General features: G+C 36.9%; 1 protein-coding gene across 2 annotated transcripts in view; it reads left to right on the top strand.

Moving 5' to 3' along the window:
• The window catches only part of TNFRSF19 (TNF receptor superfamily member 19), a 64,069-nt gene that overhangs the window by 20,272 nt on the left and 28,822 nt on the right, over window positions 1-14,975 (top strand). For both annotated transcript variants that reach the window (XM_069883191.1, XM_069883199.1), the window contains exons 4-5: window positions 5,390-5,568; window positions 8,650-8,735. In XM_069883191.1, the coding sequence (XP_069739292.1) occupies window positions 5,390-5,568; window positions 8,650-8,735 (265 nt within the window). The remainder of the gene's footprint in view (window positions 1-5,389; window positions 5,569-8,649; window positions 8,736-14,975) is intronic.

Genomic DNA, 14,975 nt, shown 5'->3' with positions numbered 1-14,975 from the left:
CGGATGACACTAAGCTGGGTGGAAGTGTCGATCTGCTGGAGGGTAGGGAGGCTCTGCAAAGGGATCTGAGCAGGCTGGACCACTGGGCAGAGTCCAATGGCATGAGGTTTAACAAGGCCAAATGCCGGGTCCTGCACTTGGGGCACAACAACCCTATGCAGTGCTACAGACTAGGAGAAGTCTGTCTAGAAAGCTGCCTGGAGGAGAGGGACCTGGGAGTGTTGGTTGACAGCGACTGAACATGAGCCAGCAGTGTGCCCAGGTGGCCAAGAAGGCCAATGGCATCTTGGCTTGTTTCAGAAACAGCGTGACCAGCAGGTCCAGGGAGGTTATTCTCCCTCTGTATTCGGCACTGGTGAGACCGCTCCTTGAATACTGTGTTCAGCTCTGGGCCCCTCACCACAAGAAGGATGTTGAGGCTCTGGAGCGAGTCCAGAGAAGAGCAACAAAGCTGGTGACGGGGCTGGAGAACAAGCCTTATGAGGAACGGCGGAGGGAGCTGGGCTTGTTTAGCCTGGAGAAGAGGAAGCTGAGGGGAGACCTCATTGCTCTCTACAACTACCTGAAAGGAGGTTGTAGAGAGGAGGCTGCTGGCCTCTTCTTCCAAGTGACAGGGGACAGGATGAGATGGAATGGCCTCAAGCTCTGCCAGGGGAGGTTTAGGCTGGACATTAGGAAAAGATTCTTCACAGAAAGGGTCATTGGGCACTGGAAGAGGCTGCCCAGGGAGGTGGTTGAGTCACCTTCCCTGGAGGTGTTTAAGGCATGGGTGGACGAGGTGCGAAGGGGCATGGTTGAGTGCTTGATAGGAATGGTTGGACTCAATGATCCGGTGGGTCTCTTCCAACCTGGTTATTCTATGATTCAAAGTTCATTCCTCCTTGGCCTGTCCTGCAATTCTATGATGAGTGATTTTAGTAGCAAATCAGTGCTCAGTCTTTTGGATTGACCTTCCTGTCTGCATAGATAAACAACTTCAGACAGCCTTTATTGCATTAAACAGAACCAACAAACTCATGGCCTTATTTCATGTAACTATTTCCAAATCTAGGCTATTCTTCTTAGATTTGCTGTTGCAGTTTAGTGGGGCTCTCCTGTTCAAGAATGTTTTTAAAGTAGTTCTTTGTCTCTTAAAAATAAGAAAAAACAGCACACTCAACTTTTCCTTTCTGATTCCCTATCGAGTGTTCTAACAGCAGTGCTGCAGATGTTGCCTTAACTAGAACTAAAATCCGTTGATTGCTTAAGTTTATATTATTTTTTAATAAAGTACTCCTAACATATTGCCATCATAAGAAGGCCAGCTTTGTTATTGTATCAATAACAATCCCTGAATGGAGTTAAATCCAGTTGTTGGCCAGTCACTTGCAGTGACTGTGCTGGGGCTCAGTGCTGGGGCCAGTTCTGTTTCATCTTTATCTGCGATCTGGATGAGGAGATCAAGTGCTCCCTCAATAAGTTTGCAGGTGACACCATGTTGGGTGGGTGTGTTCATCTGCTAAAACTGTATGCCATTCAGCAAGGCCATATACTCAAAGGTATTACTGAAACTTCATTTCCCATAACCAGTGCCACAACCTGTTGTATGACCTCACATCAATTACAAATGTCTTAATAGCTGGAGGACTTTCTTGAGAATACCCAAATATTCTTGTAATCATCATGGCCTGAGTGGAACATCTCTGTGCTGCACCATTTAGGGATTTACATAGGTTGTGGATAATCAGTGGAACTGGAAACAAATTCTAAAATGTACTTGCAGATTACAATCTTAATAATGCCTGAAAGCATTTTTTTAAATGAAATTTGAGGTTATTTTAATTGAAAGAATGTTTAAAATCTAATTTACTGTTCATTTACTTTCTGCATTGTATTCAGCTTTAAGGGAAAAACCGTACCACTTAACTCCCTTTATAGTCTGCTCTACTTTGGGTGGTTCTGTCTGAATTAGTGTTTGAGTAGTGTATGCTGAAAGAAACTGTTAACCTTGCTGATGTAGTACTTTAAGAGGTGTCTATATTATTGTACACTTCTAATATTTTTAACTTGAAGCTAAGTTATGAGTTGACTTGTTGACTGGTTTGCTGCAGATTCCTAGGTGGCCTTGACCAGTCATCTCACTTGATACTGTAGTGAAACCCACTTCTGAACAAAGTTGTTCTGGGGATACATATTCTAAAGGTAATGAGATGTCACAATACTGTGATAGTGAAAGCTGTATAAACATCAAGAAAATAAAAATGCATTTGAATTTTGAGGATTTCTTAATTCTAATGCAGTTTGCTGAATTAATGTTTGTGTTTTCATGGTTTGTACTGTGTACCATTTGAGAAAGAAATTTTTCATTAAAGTTACTTGGTATCATTGGTGGTAGCACTGAGAAGGGGGAATGGAAAGGGAGGAGTGGGCTGAGTGTTCTTTACGGTACACTTCACAATAGGAGAAATAAATATAGTGTATATTTATGTGCTCTTCTTTTCTGGCTAACCGAAGTTAGAACTCTTTCTCTTTTCTGTGGTCCTGATGTGAACTGCCACGGGAGATGAGCCCTGTTTTAAAAATATGAGTGGGTGGATAGAAGGGATGAGGGGAGGTGGGAACTACTCAGATCTCATCAGCCATATAACTTGACAGCTTCATAAATAGACCACTAAGAAAACTGGTGCACATTGGGTTTGCACATGTACTGATAAAAGACATACAGTCAATTGTTTGTATCTTTGCTGGACTGCTATATTATAAAGTTCAGGATTTCAAAAGGTTTGAATTCATCGTCTAAAGCATGTCCGTCAGTTTTGGGAACGTGGTTAATTACGAGTACGGATTTGTTTGAAGTTCTGCCTGGTTTACAAGCTTAAATATTTATTTGCACCTGCCAGGCAGTTACCTACCTCAAATATTATGTGAATATAAAAAGCACATGCATAAAGTTATAGTTGTTATGGATTATATCTGCAGAATTCCTGGCAAGGACTTGGAAGCCATGTTTGAAAAGACGTAGGAATGTAAATACTTTGGGCAGAAGGTTTCTTTATATTGCATCCACCATTTTTATAGCTTTAAAGTAAACCATTTCACGTTACCACCGAGATGTGTCCATAACATCCAACTATAGCAAAGCTTATCTGATAGAGCTACAATTTACTCAAGCTTTGGTAGTTTGGGCCAGTGAGTTGAAGACATTTAATTCTAACTTTATTTCCTGGTATTTGCTTGTTTTTGATCAGAAACTTCAAAGTTAGTCTGGAAAGGAAAACTTATAATTAAGTTAATTTAAACCTTATATTTGAAAGTTTGCTAGGACTTGGGAGGTACGAATTCTGTGTGATTTATCAAGAGATCTGAATATACATGGTTTGTCGGAGTTATATAATATATCCTGTAATACTACTATTTGGATGATCTAAGACGAAAGAGTAAAGAGTAGGTATTTAGAAAGAATGTGTTAAGGAATAATGAGCTTCAATGAAAAAGTTTATTTAGACTTAGGAAGAACAAAATTACCTAACATAAATTAGTCTAGTTGCAGTTCCTGGTGATAATTTTTGTATACGGCCTTAAAATTGCGTAAACTGAGTGTAAAACTGAGCACAGTAAGGTAATTTTAGGTGATGTAAATTAGAACTACCAGAACCTCTGCTGTTTTGACATTGATTCCTAGCTGAAACTGGTAGGTTTGAATCAAAATGTATGCAATGTTCTATATCTAGAGTGAATGTTTTAAAAATAAATATTTTTATCTCCGTTGACTTACCAGTTTTACTGGAGTCAGTATCTCACAGGAGGAGCATGCTGTACAGTGTGTGGAACTATAGTATGGGTTTTTGTTGTTACTGCCTGCAATGATATGTCTATCTGTTCCTTAATCTGAATAATCATCAGTAGTGAGAAATGACACTTGAGCTAAAAACACAAAACAAAATTGAAACTTATTTTTTAATTCCTGGCTCTAAAGATCAAGGAAGGAAACTACATATAGTGTCTGTTTGTAGTTACTTTCTTAAAATTGTTCATTTTCTGTGTGCTTGAGTGCTTGCTCTTCTTCAGAAGCGAAATAGAAAATTCTTAGAATGTCTAGTAAAACGCGTCTGAAGTTGTTTATTGTTGCTCTGTCATTGCAAACTAAAGAGACTATAAAGTACATATTGTTCAACTCCATCACAGAGCTTGTTCTATGGATGCTTTCAGTGCACAACCTTGGAGAATCCCAAGTGCATTTCTAAGATTCAAAGCTTTTTTTACTGCAGCAGATTTGCTTAGGTGGGTGAACTTGGAAAAAGTTGTTTATATGCAGTAAACATGCATGCGTTATGGAGGAAACTGGTGGAAACCTCTCAAGTTGACCTATTTGAGGATTTCCTGTGGTTTTATTACTGGGAAGGTGCCCTGTTCTTCCACTGAGACCACATACAGGAGGAGATCCCTGTGTTATTTGTTGTATCGCTCTTGCTGTTCTGCAGTGTGTTACTAACGCATCAAAGCTAGCTCCTAGATACTGCAGAAATTTAATAGGATATTCAGATGAGAAGAGAACAGCAACTCTTAGTAACTTAATAACTCTAAGAAATAATGACATAAAAATAAAATAGATTGATAGTTCTTTATAGATTTCACCCCTGAGGTATTACACATTGTTGATGTGTTTCTCTTTGCAGTCTATCAGTTTTATTAGGTGTCCCTTTGCAAATGAATGGAAATTATTTCTTTAAAAGCTAAATTTGGGATAAATAACCAGCCCTAACAATATAGTAAAGTATGCCTCCTTGTGATCCACGCAACTATTAAGCTTTCCCAGCTATTTAAAAACTGTTAGAACTGGAGCGGATTGAGCTTCCGAAGTTGTTAGTGGCCAAGCAACATTTCGTGCCTAGCTGATGGTCATTAAACAGCTCTGGTATATTTGGTAACAGAAATTCTAAGCTTTTGAAGATCTTTGCACTCTCCTTGGCAATTAACTTTGTTCACCTTAGCTATGAACCTTAATATCAAAGTGCTTCTTTGCTGTTTTTATAATTGAGTAAGTGCCTTTATACTTCCCTTGTCCCAGTTTCTGCACTTTTAAATGACAGACCTAATTAAAAAACAGACAGCTCAATAATTCTGCCATAAGCTAGTAATAATGAAACTGTGGGAGTCCTTGAAGCCCTTTATCATTCAAATACACAGTGGTTTCATGAATAAAGTGGGTGACTAAGTATTACTTATAGAAGTAAGGGAGATTATTAGCAGTGGAAGACACATTTGAACTTGCTGAAAGGATAGCTTTTGTCTCTAGAAAGACCTATTCTCAGTAATAATTACACTAGATCTTCATTTTTATCCCAGCATTCTGTTCTTGTTCTCAAATTCAGTAACTGAATAGCTTGCTATTACTTGTTAATCCCTACAGGAATGCGGCTTTGGGTATGGGGAGGATGCACAGTGCATGACCTGCAGGCCAAACAGATTCAAGGAAGACTGGGGCTTTCAGAAATGCAAGCCTTGTCTGGATTGTGCGTTAGTGAACCGGTTTCAGAAGGCGAACTGTTCTGCCACCAGCAATGCACTATGTGGAGACTGTTTACCAGGGTAAGTCCGTTTCTGGAGATGAGATTTGAACAAATTCAAAACTAATTTGCATTAACATTTGTTTGTTCATGTTTTTCAGGTAAATGTTTGTATTCTTTATGTATGTATGAAGTTCCTTGGTTCTAGTCTTGGCCTTGCCAATATTTTTCTTTATGACCTGAGCACATAATTTCAGAATTGTAATCTTTATTATCAAACTGTTTTTTATAGATGAGATAATTTACTTACTTGATATATGAGAGTATTGTTTATACAGTGCCTGAGCAAAATACTTAAAAAACCTAAGTGTTACTGGTGAGTTATTTCATTACTATAAAGAATTAAACATTTGGAAACAGACAGTTAACCTTGTTGATGACAGATCACGTTATTTGCTTCCTTTCCCCCACTCCTTAGATTTGTGCCTAGTAAGTCTTGTGCACATATATTTTTAAGTCAGAAGTGGCTGTGGTTTATGGTCCTAAATTTCCTTCCCCATATTGGTAAAGTCATAGAGCATGATCTTAGAGTCATAAATGGATCTGAAGGAATTGTTGTGGAACAACTTAACAGTGTGGAGACTCACTGAAAAACCTGTGCTTAGTTTGTTGTCCAGTCACCCCAAATGTCAGTTAATAATCCTCTCTGTTTTTTAATATTAAGTGCTGAGGTCTGTAAAAGCTGGTTTTCACATTGTGGCTAAGTTTCATTATTATAAATACCTGCCAAAGGCATTTCTGATACTTTTTTGAATTATAGATTGGTAGTTTGATAGAAGTAGATTATAAGAACTGATTTGCAATTGTAATAGCCTTTATATTTTCAGGGTATATATTTTAGAGATGCTTGAATGTTCATACCTTTGTTTCCTATGTATCTCAGCCATTTTATTTTATTTATTTTATATACTTTTTTTGAATGCCAGCTGTCAAATACTTGAACTTGTTGAAGATCATACAGTTAGTTACTCTCCAGCCAGAAGTGACGTCTTTTGATTTAAAAACACATGGTAAAGCTTTAGTAACTAATGTTAGTTTAAATCACGGTATAAGAAACTGCAGCCTGATGTGTTAGATGTTACTCACAACCACTTTTGATACTACCTGCAGCCACGTGGTGGATGGATTTATGCTCTTATTGCATTTTAATATATATGTGTTGTAGGGCCTATTTCACTGTCAGCAGGGAGAAGATTTTCTTCTCATGGTGTAAACAGCATCAGCTAAATTTTGGAAGACAAGAAAAGAACAAAAAATGAAGCTAGAATGAAACATGAATTAAGGGTAAATTTAAACTAGGGGACCTGGGAATGCTTCTCAGCTCTCATTTTACTACTTAACACAAATAAACATCTAGAATACTACTTCCACAACCTGCTTTTACTGGCAGCAAAGTTGGAAACATGAGGAGGGAGGGAGTCGTGGCTGGGGGAGTTGCAGGTCATCTGGTCTGGATGTTTGGGGGAACAGAACAGTAGAACACACCACTGCTCATACTTGTCCATCAGTTTAGATGCTGCATAAGTGAATGGAGGATATAGCTAGCAAACCCAAACGATTTAGCTAATGTTTTACCTCTCAGCAATATTATTTCTGTTTTGCAAGAGTTTCCAAAATACCATTCCCTATTGTTCAGCTTCAAAACGTTACAGTAGGCATGTCAGCTAAAACCAAATATTAACACATTTCATTTGGAATATGCGATCACAGTGGCCCCTTCAGTCTTACAGCCTGTTTCTGTTCACATTGTTAAAGTGTGAGTTTCCTGAGCAGTTGGAAAGCTGTTTGCTTTAGCTGATACAGTCTTCCTACTTTAATGGCATTCATAATGTTCGTAATTTAACATCAGCAGAGTTTAGTGCCTTTTATGTAATGTGCCAGTGCCTCTACAGTTAACACTTAATTCGCATACTCATCCTGAACAGACCACAGCTGTTGGTTCTAACTTAGTACTAATGACTGGTTGAAAGACAGGCCTACTTGATTAGGGAGCTGTTGTAGGTAAGTTCTTAAGAGGAAGTCATACTCTTATAGAGATTTGAAACGTAGCATTCAAGTTCTAGTTTTTCATTTGGTGCTACTCTTATTCTTTGATTTAGGAATGTGGGCTTCTGTCTGTCACTGACTCCTCAAACATAAACTCAGTATTAAAGTTCTTGAAGAGCCTTTAAAGTAAAATGTCTCCTTGGGTATGACAACCTTTTTTCTTTTTAATTTTTTTTTTGCTTTGATTTCTTGAGGAATGAGTAGGTGGCTAGTTAGTTTGCTCTAGACTTTTACGTTATTGTTCACCTGTTTTCTGCTTGACGTATACTTCTGTTTGCAATATCCAGTTTTTCAAACCTTGAAGTGCTTGATATCTAGAATGTTTGAAGTATTAATTTAAGTGATAATATGGAAACAAAATGGAGAAACGCGATCACTTTGTTCGTGGTCCTTGCACATTATGATTTTGCTTGGCAGTGAAGGCCTTCCTGTATAGAGTAGGCAGAGTCAGAGAAGGTTTTTTGGTCTGTTAAAATACAGTTCTGAGTGATGTCCTTCTGTACAAGTACATAAATTAATCAATTCATGAGTAATTTTTACTGAGCTAGAGGACGTCTGGGATTTTTAACTAAAAAGCATTGACATCTGGTCCATTATATACTGTTAGTGGTGCTATTTGCCTTGTAATGTTGTGTTTCTTTTAGAGTTATACAGATTAATCAGTTCTTTTTTTAAAATGTATAAAAAAACTTGCATAATGCAAGTTCATGATGCTTGCCTTGTATATTGTGATCTATGTGGAAAAAAGGATATTAGTTTCTGTCCGAAGTCTCCAGAATTGTTTGTTTATTATGTGAGTATAAGATTATACTGAGTATGCATTTGGTTTAACAAATTTAGAATTTTTCCTCAATTTACTTTAGTCTACTGCTGTGCTATTAAATAAAATCTACTGTACTTTTGTTTACTTCTATTTTGTTCTGTTTCCTAATAGTTTGCACTGGGACACAAATTGACAGAGGTTTGCAGTTATAGAGAATTTTATGGAAACACTTGGTTGATTTGTGAGGAAAAAGTACTTGTTTTGATTAATTGTTTTCTTTCCTTTGTCATCTAGGTTTTATAGAAAGACTAAGCTTGGAGGCTTTCAAGACATGGAGTGTGTTCCTTGTGGTGATCCTCCTCCTCCCTATGAGCCTCACTGTAAGTGCTAAGTTCCTCCTGTTGGAGTGGGATTAAGTTTTGCTTTAGAATGTTTTCTGTTTTAATTTGAAAAACTGACAAAAAATGACAGTCACAGTTGTGAATAATTCTTTTAAAGGCCCATTTTCTTGTTAGTAAATTATTTTGTTAACACATTTCAGCAGGCCTAGATCTATTATTGCAAAATTCCCTCATATGACCAGTCACCTCAGGATAAACATTCCTGTCACACCGCAGGTTTAGGGAGCCATTTTAATTTCTGTTTTGTATTAATGCCAAAAGAAAGGTAGTCTCCCTAGACCCTCTGCCTACTATCTGGTAGGCCTCATTGAGTATTAATTCTTTCCTGACACCTGAAAGGGTTAATTTGTTGATACCTTTAAAAATAACTTTTGTACTAATGTTACAGCGAGGGAGAACAATATAAATAAATATCTTTTATAGCACTATATATACGACTACTCTGATCTCATGATACCCCACCTGGATTATTGTCTAGTTCAGGAATCCCCAACATTAGAAGTATATGGAACTGTTGTAATTGGTCCAGAGGAGGGCTACAAGGATGATCTGAGGGCTGGAGCACCTCCCATATGAGGGCAGGCTGAGAGAGTTGGGGTTGTTCAGCCTGGAGGAGGGAAGGCTCTAAGGAGACCTTATAGCGACCTTCCAGTACCTGAAGGGGGCTGCAAGAAAGCTGGGGAGGGACTGTTCGCATGGGCATGTAGTGATAGGACTAGGGGGAATTGCTATAAAATGGAGGGGTAGATTTAGACTAGACATTAGGAAGAAATTTTTCACGATGAGGGTGGTGAAACACTGGCAGAGGTTGCCCAGGGAAGTTGTGGCTGCCCCATCCCTGGAAGTGCTCAAGGCCAGGTTGGATGGGGCCTTGAGCAGTCTCATCTAGTGGGAGGTGTCTGCATTGGAACTTGATGATGTTTAAGGTCCCTTCCAACCTAACCCGTTCTATGAAAATAAATTCAAATATTTTCAAGTAGTTTAGACAACATTATATCTTAGAAGTGTTGATAGAAAGCATGTTCTTCGTAGCAAACACTGTGGGGTTTGATGCCAGAATGAAATGCTGATCTTGAGCTACTGAAGCAAATAACTTCAAATGTAATGAATTACAGAAGATATTTCTAGACAGTTTGTACCCAAACAGGCCATTTCATATGTACATTTATTTTTAATCCTCCCAGTTGATCAAATAAAGTATTATCCCCTTCATTTGTTTTTACTCTTTTTATTAATCTATTAAAAAAAGTTAGTGAAATCTGAAATGCAACAGTATTATTCTGATGTAGGATCTCTAACTTATAAATTCATGTAATGCATTTTTTTCCTCTTCTTTGTTCCCTTCTTCTAAGAAAACACACTATTCAAACATAAATTCTGCTCTCTTGCTCAATTGAAGATGAAGAAGAATAAATTGCCTCCTTTATGTTTCTGCTTTCGCTGTAGTTAGTGACTTATATCCCTATTTCCATCTTTTCCAAAATCACAAAGTCTGATTTTTAGAAGGTGGTGGATGAACAGTTACCAAGTCTTCTGAAGTAAGTCAGAATTGTTTAGTGATTTGGATTTCATGACTGAACCGAAGCTTGGGTCCTAAATTGGATCATTAGAAAGATGCTACTAATTTTAAGTGAGCAACGGACAATCCTGTGGAGAAGAGCATTTTCTCTTGCACAAGAGCACCACAAGCTGCAGTGGTAAATCCGGAGTAGAGACATTTTTGTTCTCTGATCTCATGGCTATGACAAAGCTTTTGACTAAATAGCAGAAGTGTTAACAATTGCTTGTTTTGCATATTTCTGGAAGCAAGTTGTGAGAATTGACAATTATTTCCGGCTTTTACAGAAGCAATAATAAAAGATTTAAAATGTTATTTATTTACATACTAATCAACCATTAAAATCTTTAAATAATGTAAATCCAGCCGTGGAGTATGATTACTGAATGTCACTGTGGTTTTCAGAAGGCTTTTGTACAGAATTTGTATTACATACTTCAGGTCTCTGACATAAGCTCTCTCAGTTTAGGAGTGTACATGCCTTCTTCAGAGCAGCCTAGGTAATTATTCCTATAATATTAAGTAAATATAATGAAATCTGACTGCATTTTGCCTAACATCAAATAGGTGGGAATATCTCAGTTTTAAGACTAAAAAAAACATGATTCTGTGAGGAAGTGTAATAAACAGTATGTGAATGCAAGCTTTTTCCACCGAATGTGGAAAGTGTTAGCTGTTTATTTCAATAGTGGATATATTTTGGTTGTTAGTATGTTTAAGACTGCATTACTTGAATTTAAACAGAGACAGACCATTAGGTGTATGGGGCAAGTTCTCAGTGATCAGAGGACTAAGTTTGAATTATCTGCCTGCCTTATCCTTTCTTTCCACTGAAACAGAAAGTCAAATATTAGTGCAACTAACTCTTAAAAGAAAAGTTTAAATGTCCTGTTTCAGTGAATTAATTGTCCTGTGAAGTGTGGCAATCTTTTGTTTGCTTAAGAATATTACTATAAAGGCGCAAAGACCCACAGCCCCCTACTTAGGCTAAAGGTTCATGTTAAAGCTGAGAAATGCATTAAGTTTTTTTTCAGCCCTAGTAGCAGTTGGTTATTACCTGGTTAGCTATAAAGCCAAATACTTGCTTTTATCTTCTTTCTTTCTGTGGACATTTTAAAACAGATCTGGTTTAAATATTTACTCGTGGAAAAAAATGAGTTTGTGAAGTGCTAGAGGCAAAGTTGAAAGGATTCTTTAATGAACAAGTAACAAGAGTATTGGAGGCCAGGAGAATTGCCATCACCTTTGTGTAAACTTTAGAGGGAACACAATGACTTATGTATGTTTTTAGGATGTCAGAAAATTAAACACACAATGATATAGTTATAGTTTAATTTGCTTAGTATGGGTAAACAAACTATAAATACCAATCCGATATATAGGGTTGGCATCTAAACGTTAGATTAGAAATGAAAGCGTGGTTTTACAATTACTATTTACATTCACTTTCTAAACTGAAGGCACTTTTTTCTCGCCTGAAGACATCAGTTTTTCTCAACTGAATGACACAAAAGGAGTCCTTTGAACTGGGAACTATAGTGAAATCAAAGATGTAAGTTCTGAAATAGGTAAGCATACACTGTCCCAAACTAGTTTCTGTTCAGCAGAGAAACAGTGATGTAGACGCTGTTCAATGATTTTTTTTTTTTAATTTACTTTTTCCCCCGCACCACTCTTAAGCTCACTCAGGACAGTGTTGTGTTGCCCAGTGGTTAAACTTAAACTGTTAATGAAACTATTCATTAAACAAGATTGTGAATGATATAAAAATAATTAAAATAACTCCCTTCTTTTGGGTTATTTTTAAAATCTAGTAATATTTGTAACCCCAAAACACTTGTGGTGGCATAACTGAAAGAAACATGTGAAGGCTGGGGTAAGGAGCAGAAGATTTCAGAAAGATATTGCTTTCTTTGAGCAAGCATTATATTTTCAGGTAGTCTGTCTTAGCAAATAAACAAATCTCACTAGAAGCATAGAATCGTTTTGGTTGGAAAAGACCTTTAAGATCATCAATTCCAACCCTTAACCAAACACTGCCAAGTTCACCACTAAACCATGTGCCTAAGCAATTAGAAACTGTAATCCTTATCTTCTTGTGGTCATAAGAAGGTGGCAGATTAAAATTAAAGCAATAGTATTATTTTACCAACTTGGTTTTGTCAGATATCCCTAAAAGTGATTTCTGTTGTATTTTTCAATTCGAAATGCAGAACAGCATCAGATTCACTAGAGTCCTTTAACCTCTGGATGGACTTTCTACTAAGCAAAAAACACCTGAGACAGTGAACTTTTTTCAGCTGTACTAGAAAAAAGTTCCTAGCACTTCCACATTACTGTTTCTTTCTGCACCAGTCTGCAGCCAATGGTGTTCCCCTGTTACGTGAATTGTAGAATATTTTAGAGTATTTCAGAATATTTTAGAGTTTGGCTGTATCAGCTAAATTGGAATAAATTCTAGGGGTCAAGGAAGAGAGAAAATGAACACCCCAGTACCAAGAACATCTTGCAGCCAAACCACCACTAAAGGAACATCTTTGTCCGTCTTTTTTGTAATTATCTGCACAATTGTATTAAAAAAAAAAACAAAATAGCACAGTATTTCCAGTCAAACTCATTTTTCTGTCTCCAGGACTACTTTTGCTTGTCTTCATGACATAGTGTAAGGAGCATGGGAAGCTTGGAGGGTGTCAGAGGATGGGGGTGGGATACCATTCTGCGTGAAGCTTGGGAAACTAGCCTCTACGTGTTCCAGGAAATAAATGCATTCTTTGCTTCAATGAAGCAGAAATGCTTTGTTGAATAAGTCACAGCAGTGGAAATACCTACAGTGGCTATAACATCATGTGCATCTGAAATAAACCTGCACTCAGGTCTAAAAATGCTACTTTTTTTGCCATGTGTTGAGATATTGATTTTGGTGATAGTGGTTTCAAATATAACTAGAAAATATACAGTTTTTACTAAGATGAGGAAAAAAAGTAAGGAGTACAGCTTGTTGAGACAAAATGCATGTAGCAGATGATAGTGAGAACATTGTATTTTCGTGTAAGGCGTCCATATCTTATCCACTTTAAATTTTGTTTCTTTAAGGAATTTCTACAGTACTTTGCCTTCACTGAGATAGGTTGCAAAGCTCCCTTTACAGTTTTCTACTGCGGATTTTTTTTTGTTTGCTTTTGTATGTTTACAGAATTCTTTTTCTGAGAATTCAGTGTATGTGTCCTAAACTGCAGCTGAGTCTCACTCTTTAAATCTGCAAGTTTTATAATTTCACTAATGAAAGGTCTGTTTAAGGAATAAAATCTGGTGGTATTTCTTTCTTCCTTGTATTGAAAGTAGCTAGTATAGGAAAAGTAAGATTGGCATAAATTCGCTTATTTACCTTTACAAGATTTGCAGTTTTGTGGACTTCTGTATGAATGTGATGGGTGTTTGGGGTATGCAAGTATAATGATTCAGAACAAAGAAGGCAAAAAGCTAGAAATAAGTCTGTAGGGGAATATTGAAGAGTGGCAAAATACATGATTAAAAGTAAGGGCCAAGGTGGGGGTCTGGAAGCCTGCTGGCTACATATGTATCCTATAAAATGTCACTAGTGGTGACAGAAAGCTCCCCATTGTCTCAGCCTTTGTAGAGTTTTTTTTACATTATTTTATTAAGCATAAATACAGTGTTTTAACTTCAGGGTAATCTTTGGATTACATTCTATTCCACGTTAGTTTCTCTGTTTACATAGTGGAATTTTAATTTACTTGTATCACTTTCTTCTTTCTGTTTACAAATTTTGTGATTTGAAAGCTTTCAGAATCCATATAATGTTTTTGCAGCTGTTAAGTTTTTCTGTAATTTTTATTTGGTTGCTTTGTACAGTAAACTTCTCTGTATTACTAATACAAAATGGCCTTCAAATGTAGGCTGCTTGTCTGCATAGGAGGCAACTCTTGGCTAAACGTGTATAGCAAGTGAAACCATTCTTAATTATTTGGTTTTATTTGAACATGTACGTCCATCTTATTTCAGTATTTTTTCTGATTTGGGTTTACCTCACAGCATCTGTCATAATCCTCTTTGCCACATTGGATGCTGTGATAGAAAGCAGATGGGATATCACATAAAACTTTCACAAAAGTCTTAAGGAGCGACAGCTAATTTAAATACAGCTAATAGCATTACTAGCCTATAAATATCTGTACTATTTTATTACAGAGACATTAGCTTTCCATTATCTCGTAACTGAAATGTATACTTCTGTAAAAATGTAATAAGTCAGTCTGATATTTTCCATCTGTGACCTGATGGTAGAGTAAATTATCTACAGGAAGTCTGAAACAATTTTGATGAGGTGTTTCAGAGAGATGAGAATTGCTATTCATGTCTTATAAAATTTTATTATAATTTTATTCCTTTCACTCATCGTAGATCAAAGAGTTAACCTAGAAAGCCTCCATGTTTTCACTTCTTTGTCCTTGATAATTGTGGTGCTCCTGACCCATTGGGGAAAGAGTCATGTATGACATAGAGTTAAACAGCTTCTCTGCTTCCTATTCTGAATTTTCTTTGTGTTGGACTACCCTCCTCAAACAAAGTTGCAAACAAAGAGGGGCAGATTTTTCCTTCTTTTAGTAACAGATGTTACCACTAAAAGTAGATATAATAGA

Source organism: Phaenicophaeus curvirostris, chromosome 1, assembly GCF_032191515.1.
Source record: "Phaenicophaeus curvirostris isolate KB17595 chromosome 1, BPBGC_Pcur_1.0, whole genome shotgun sequence".
Taxonomy (NCBI): domain Eukaryota; kingdom Metazoa; phylum Chordata; class Aves; order Cuculiformes; family Cuculidae; genus Phaenicophaeus; species Phaenicophaeus curvirostris.
The sequence above is the reverse complement of the archived record's forward strand: the minus strand, read 5'-3'. Positions and strand labels throughout refer to the sequence as shown.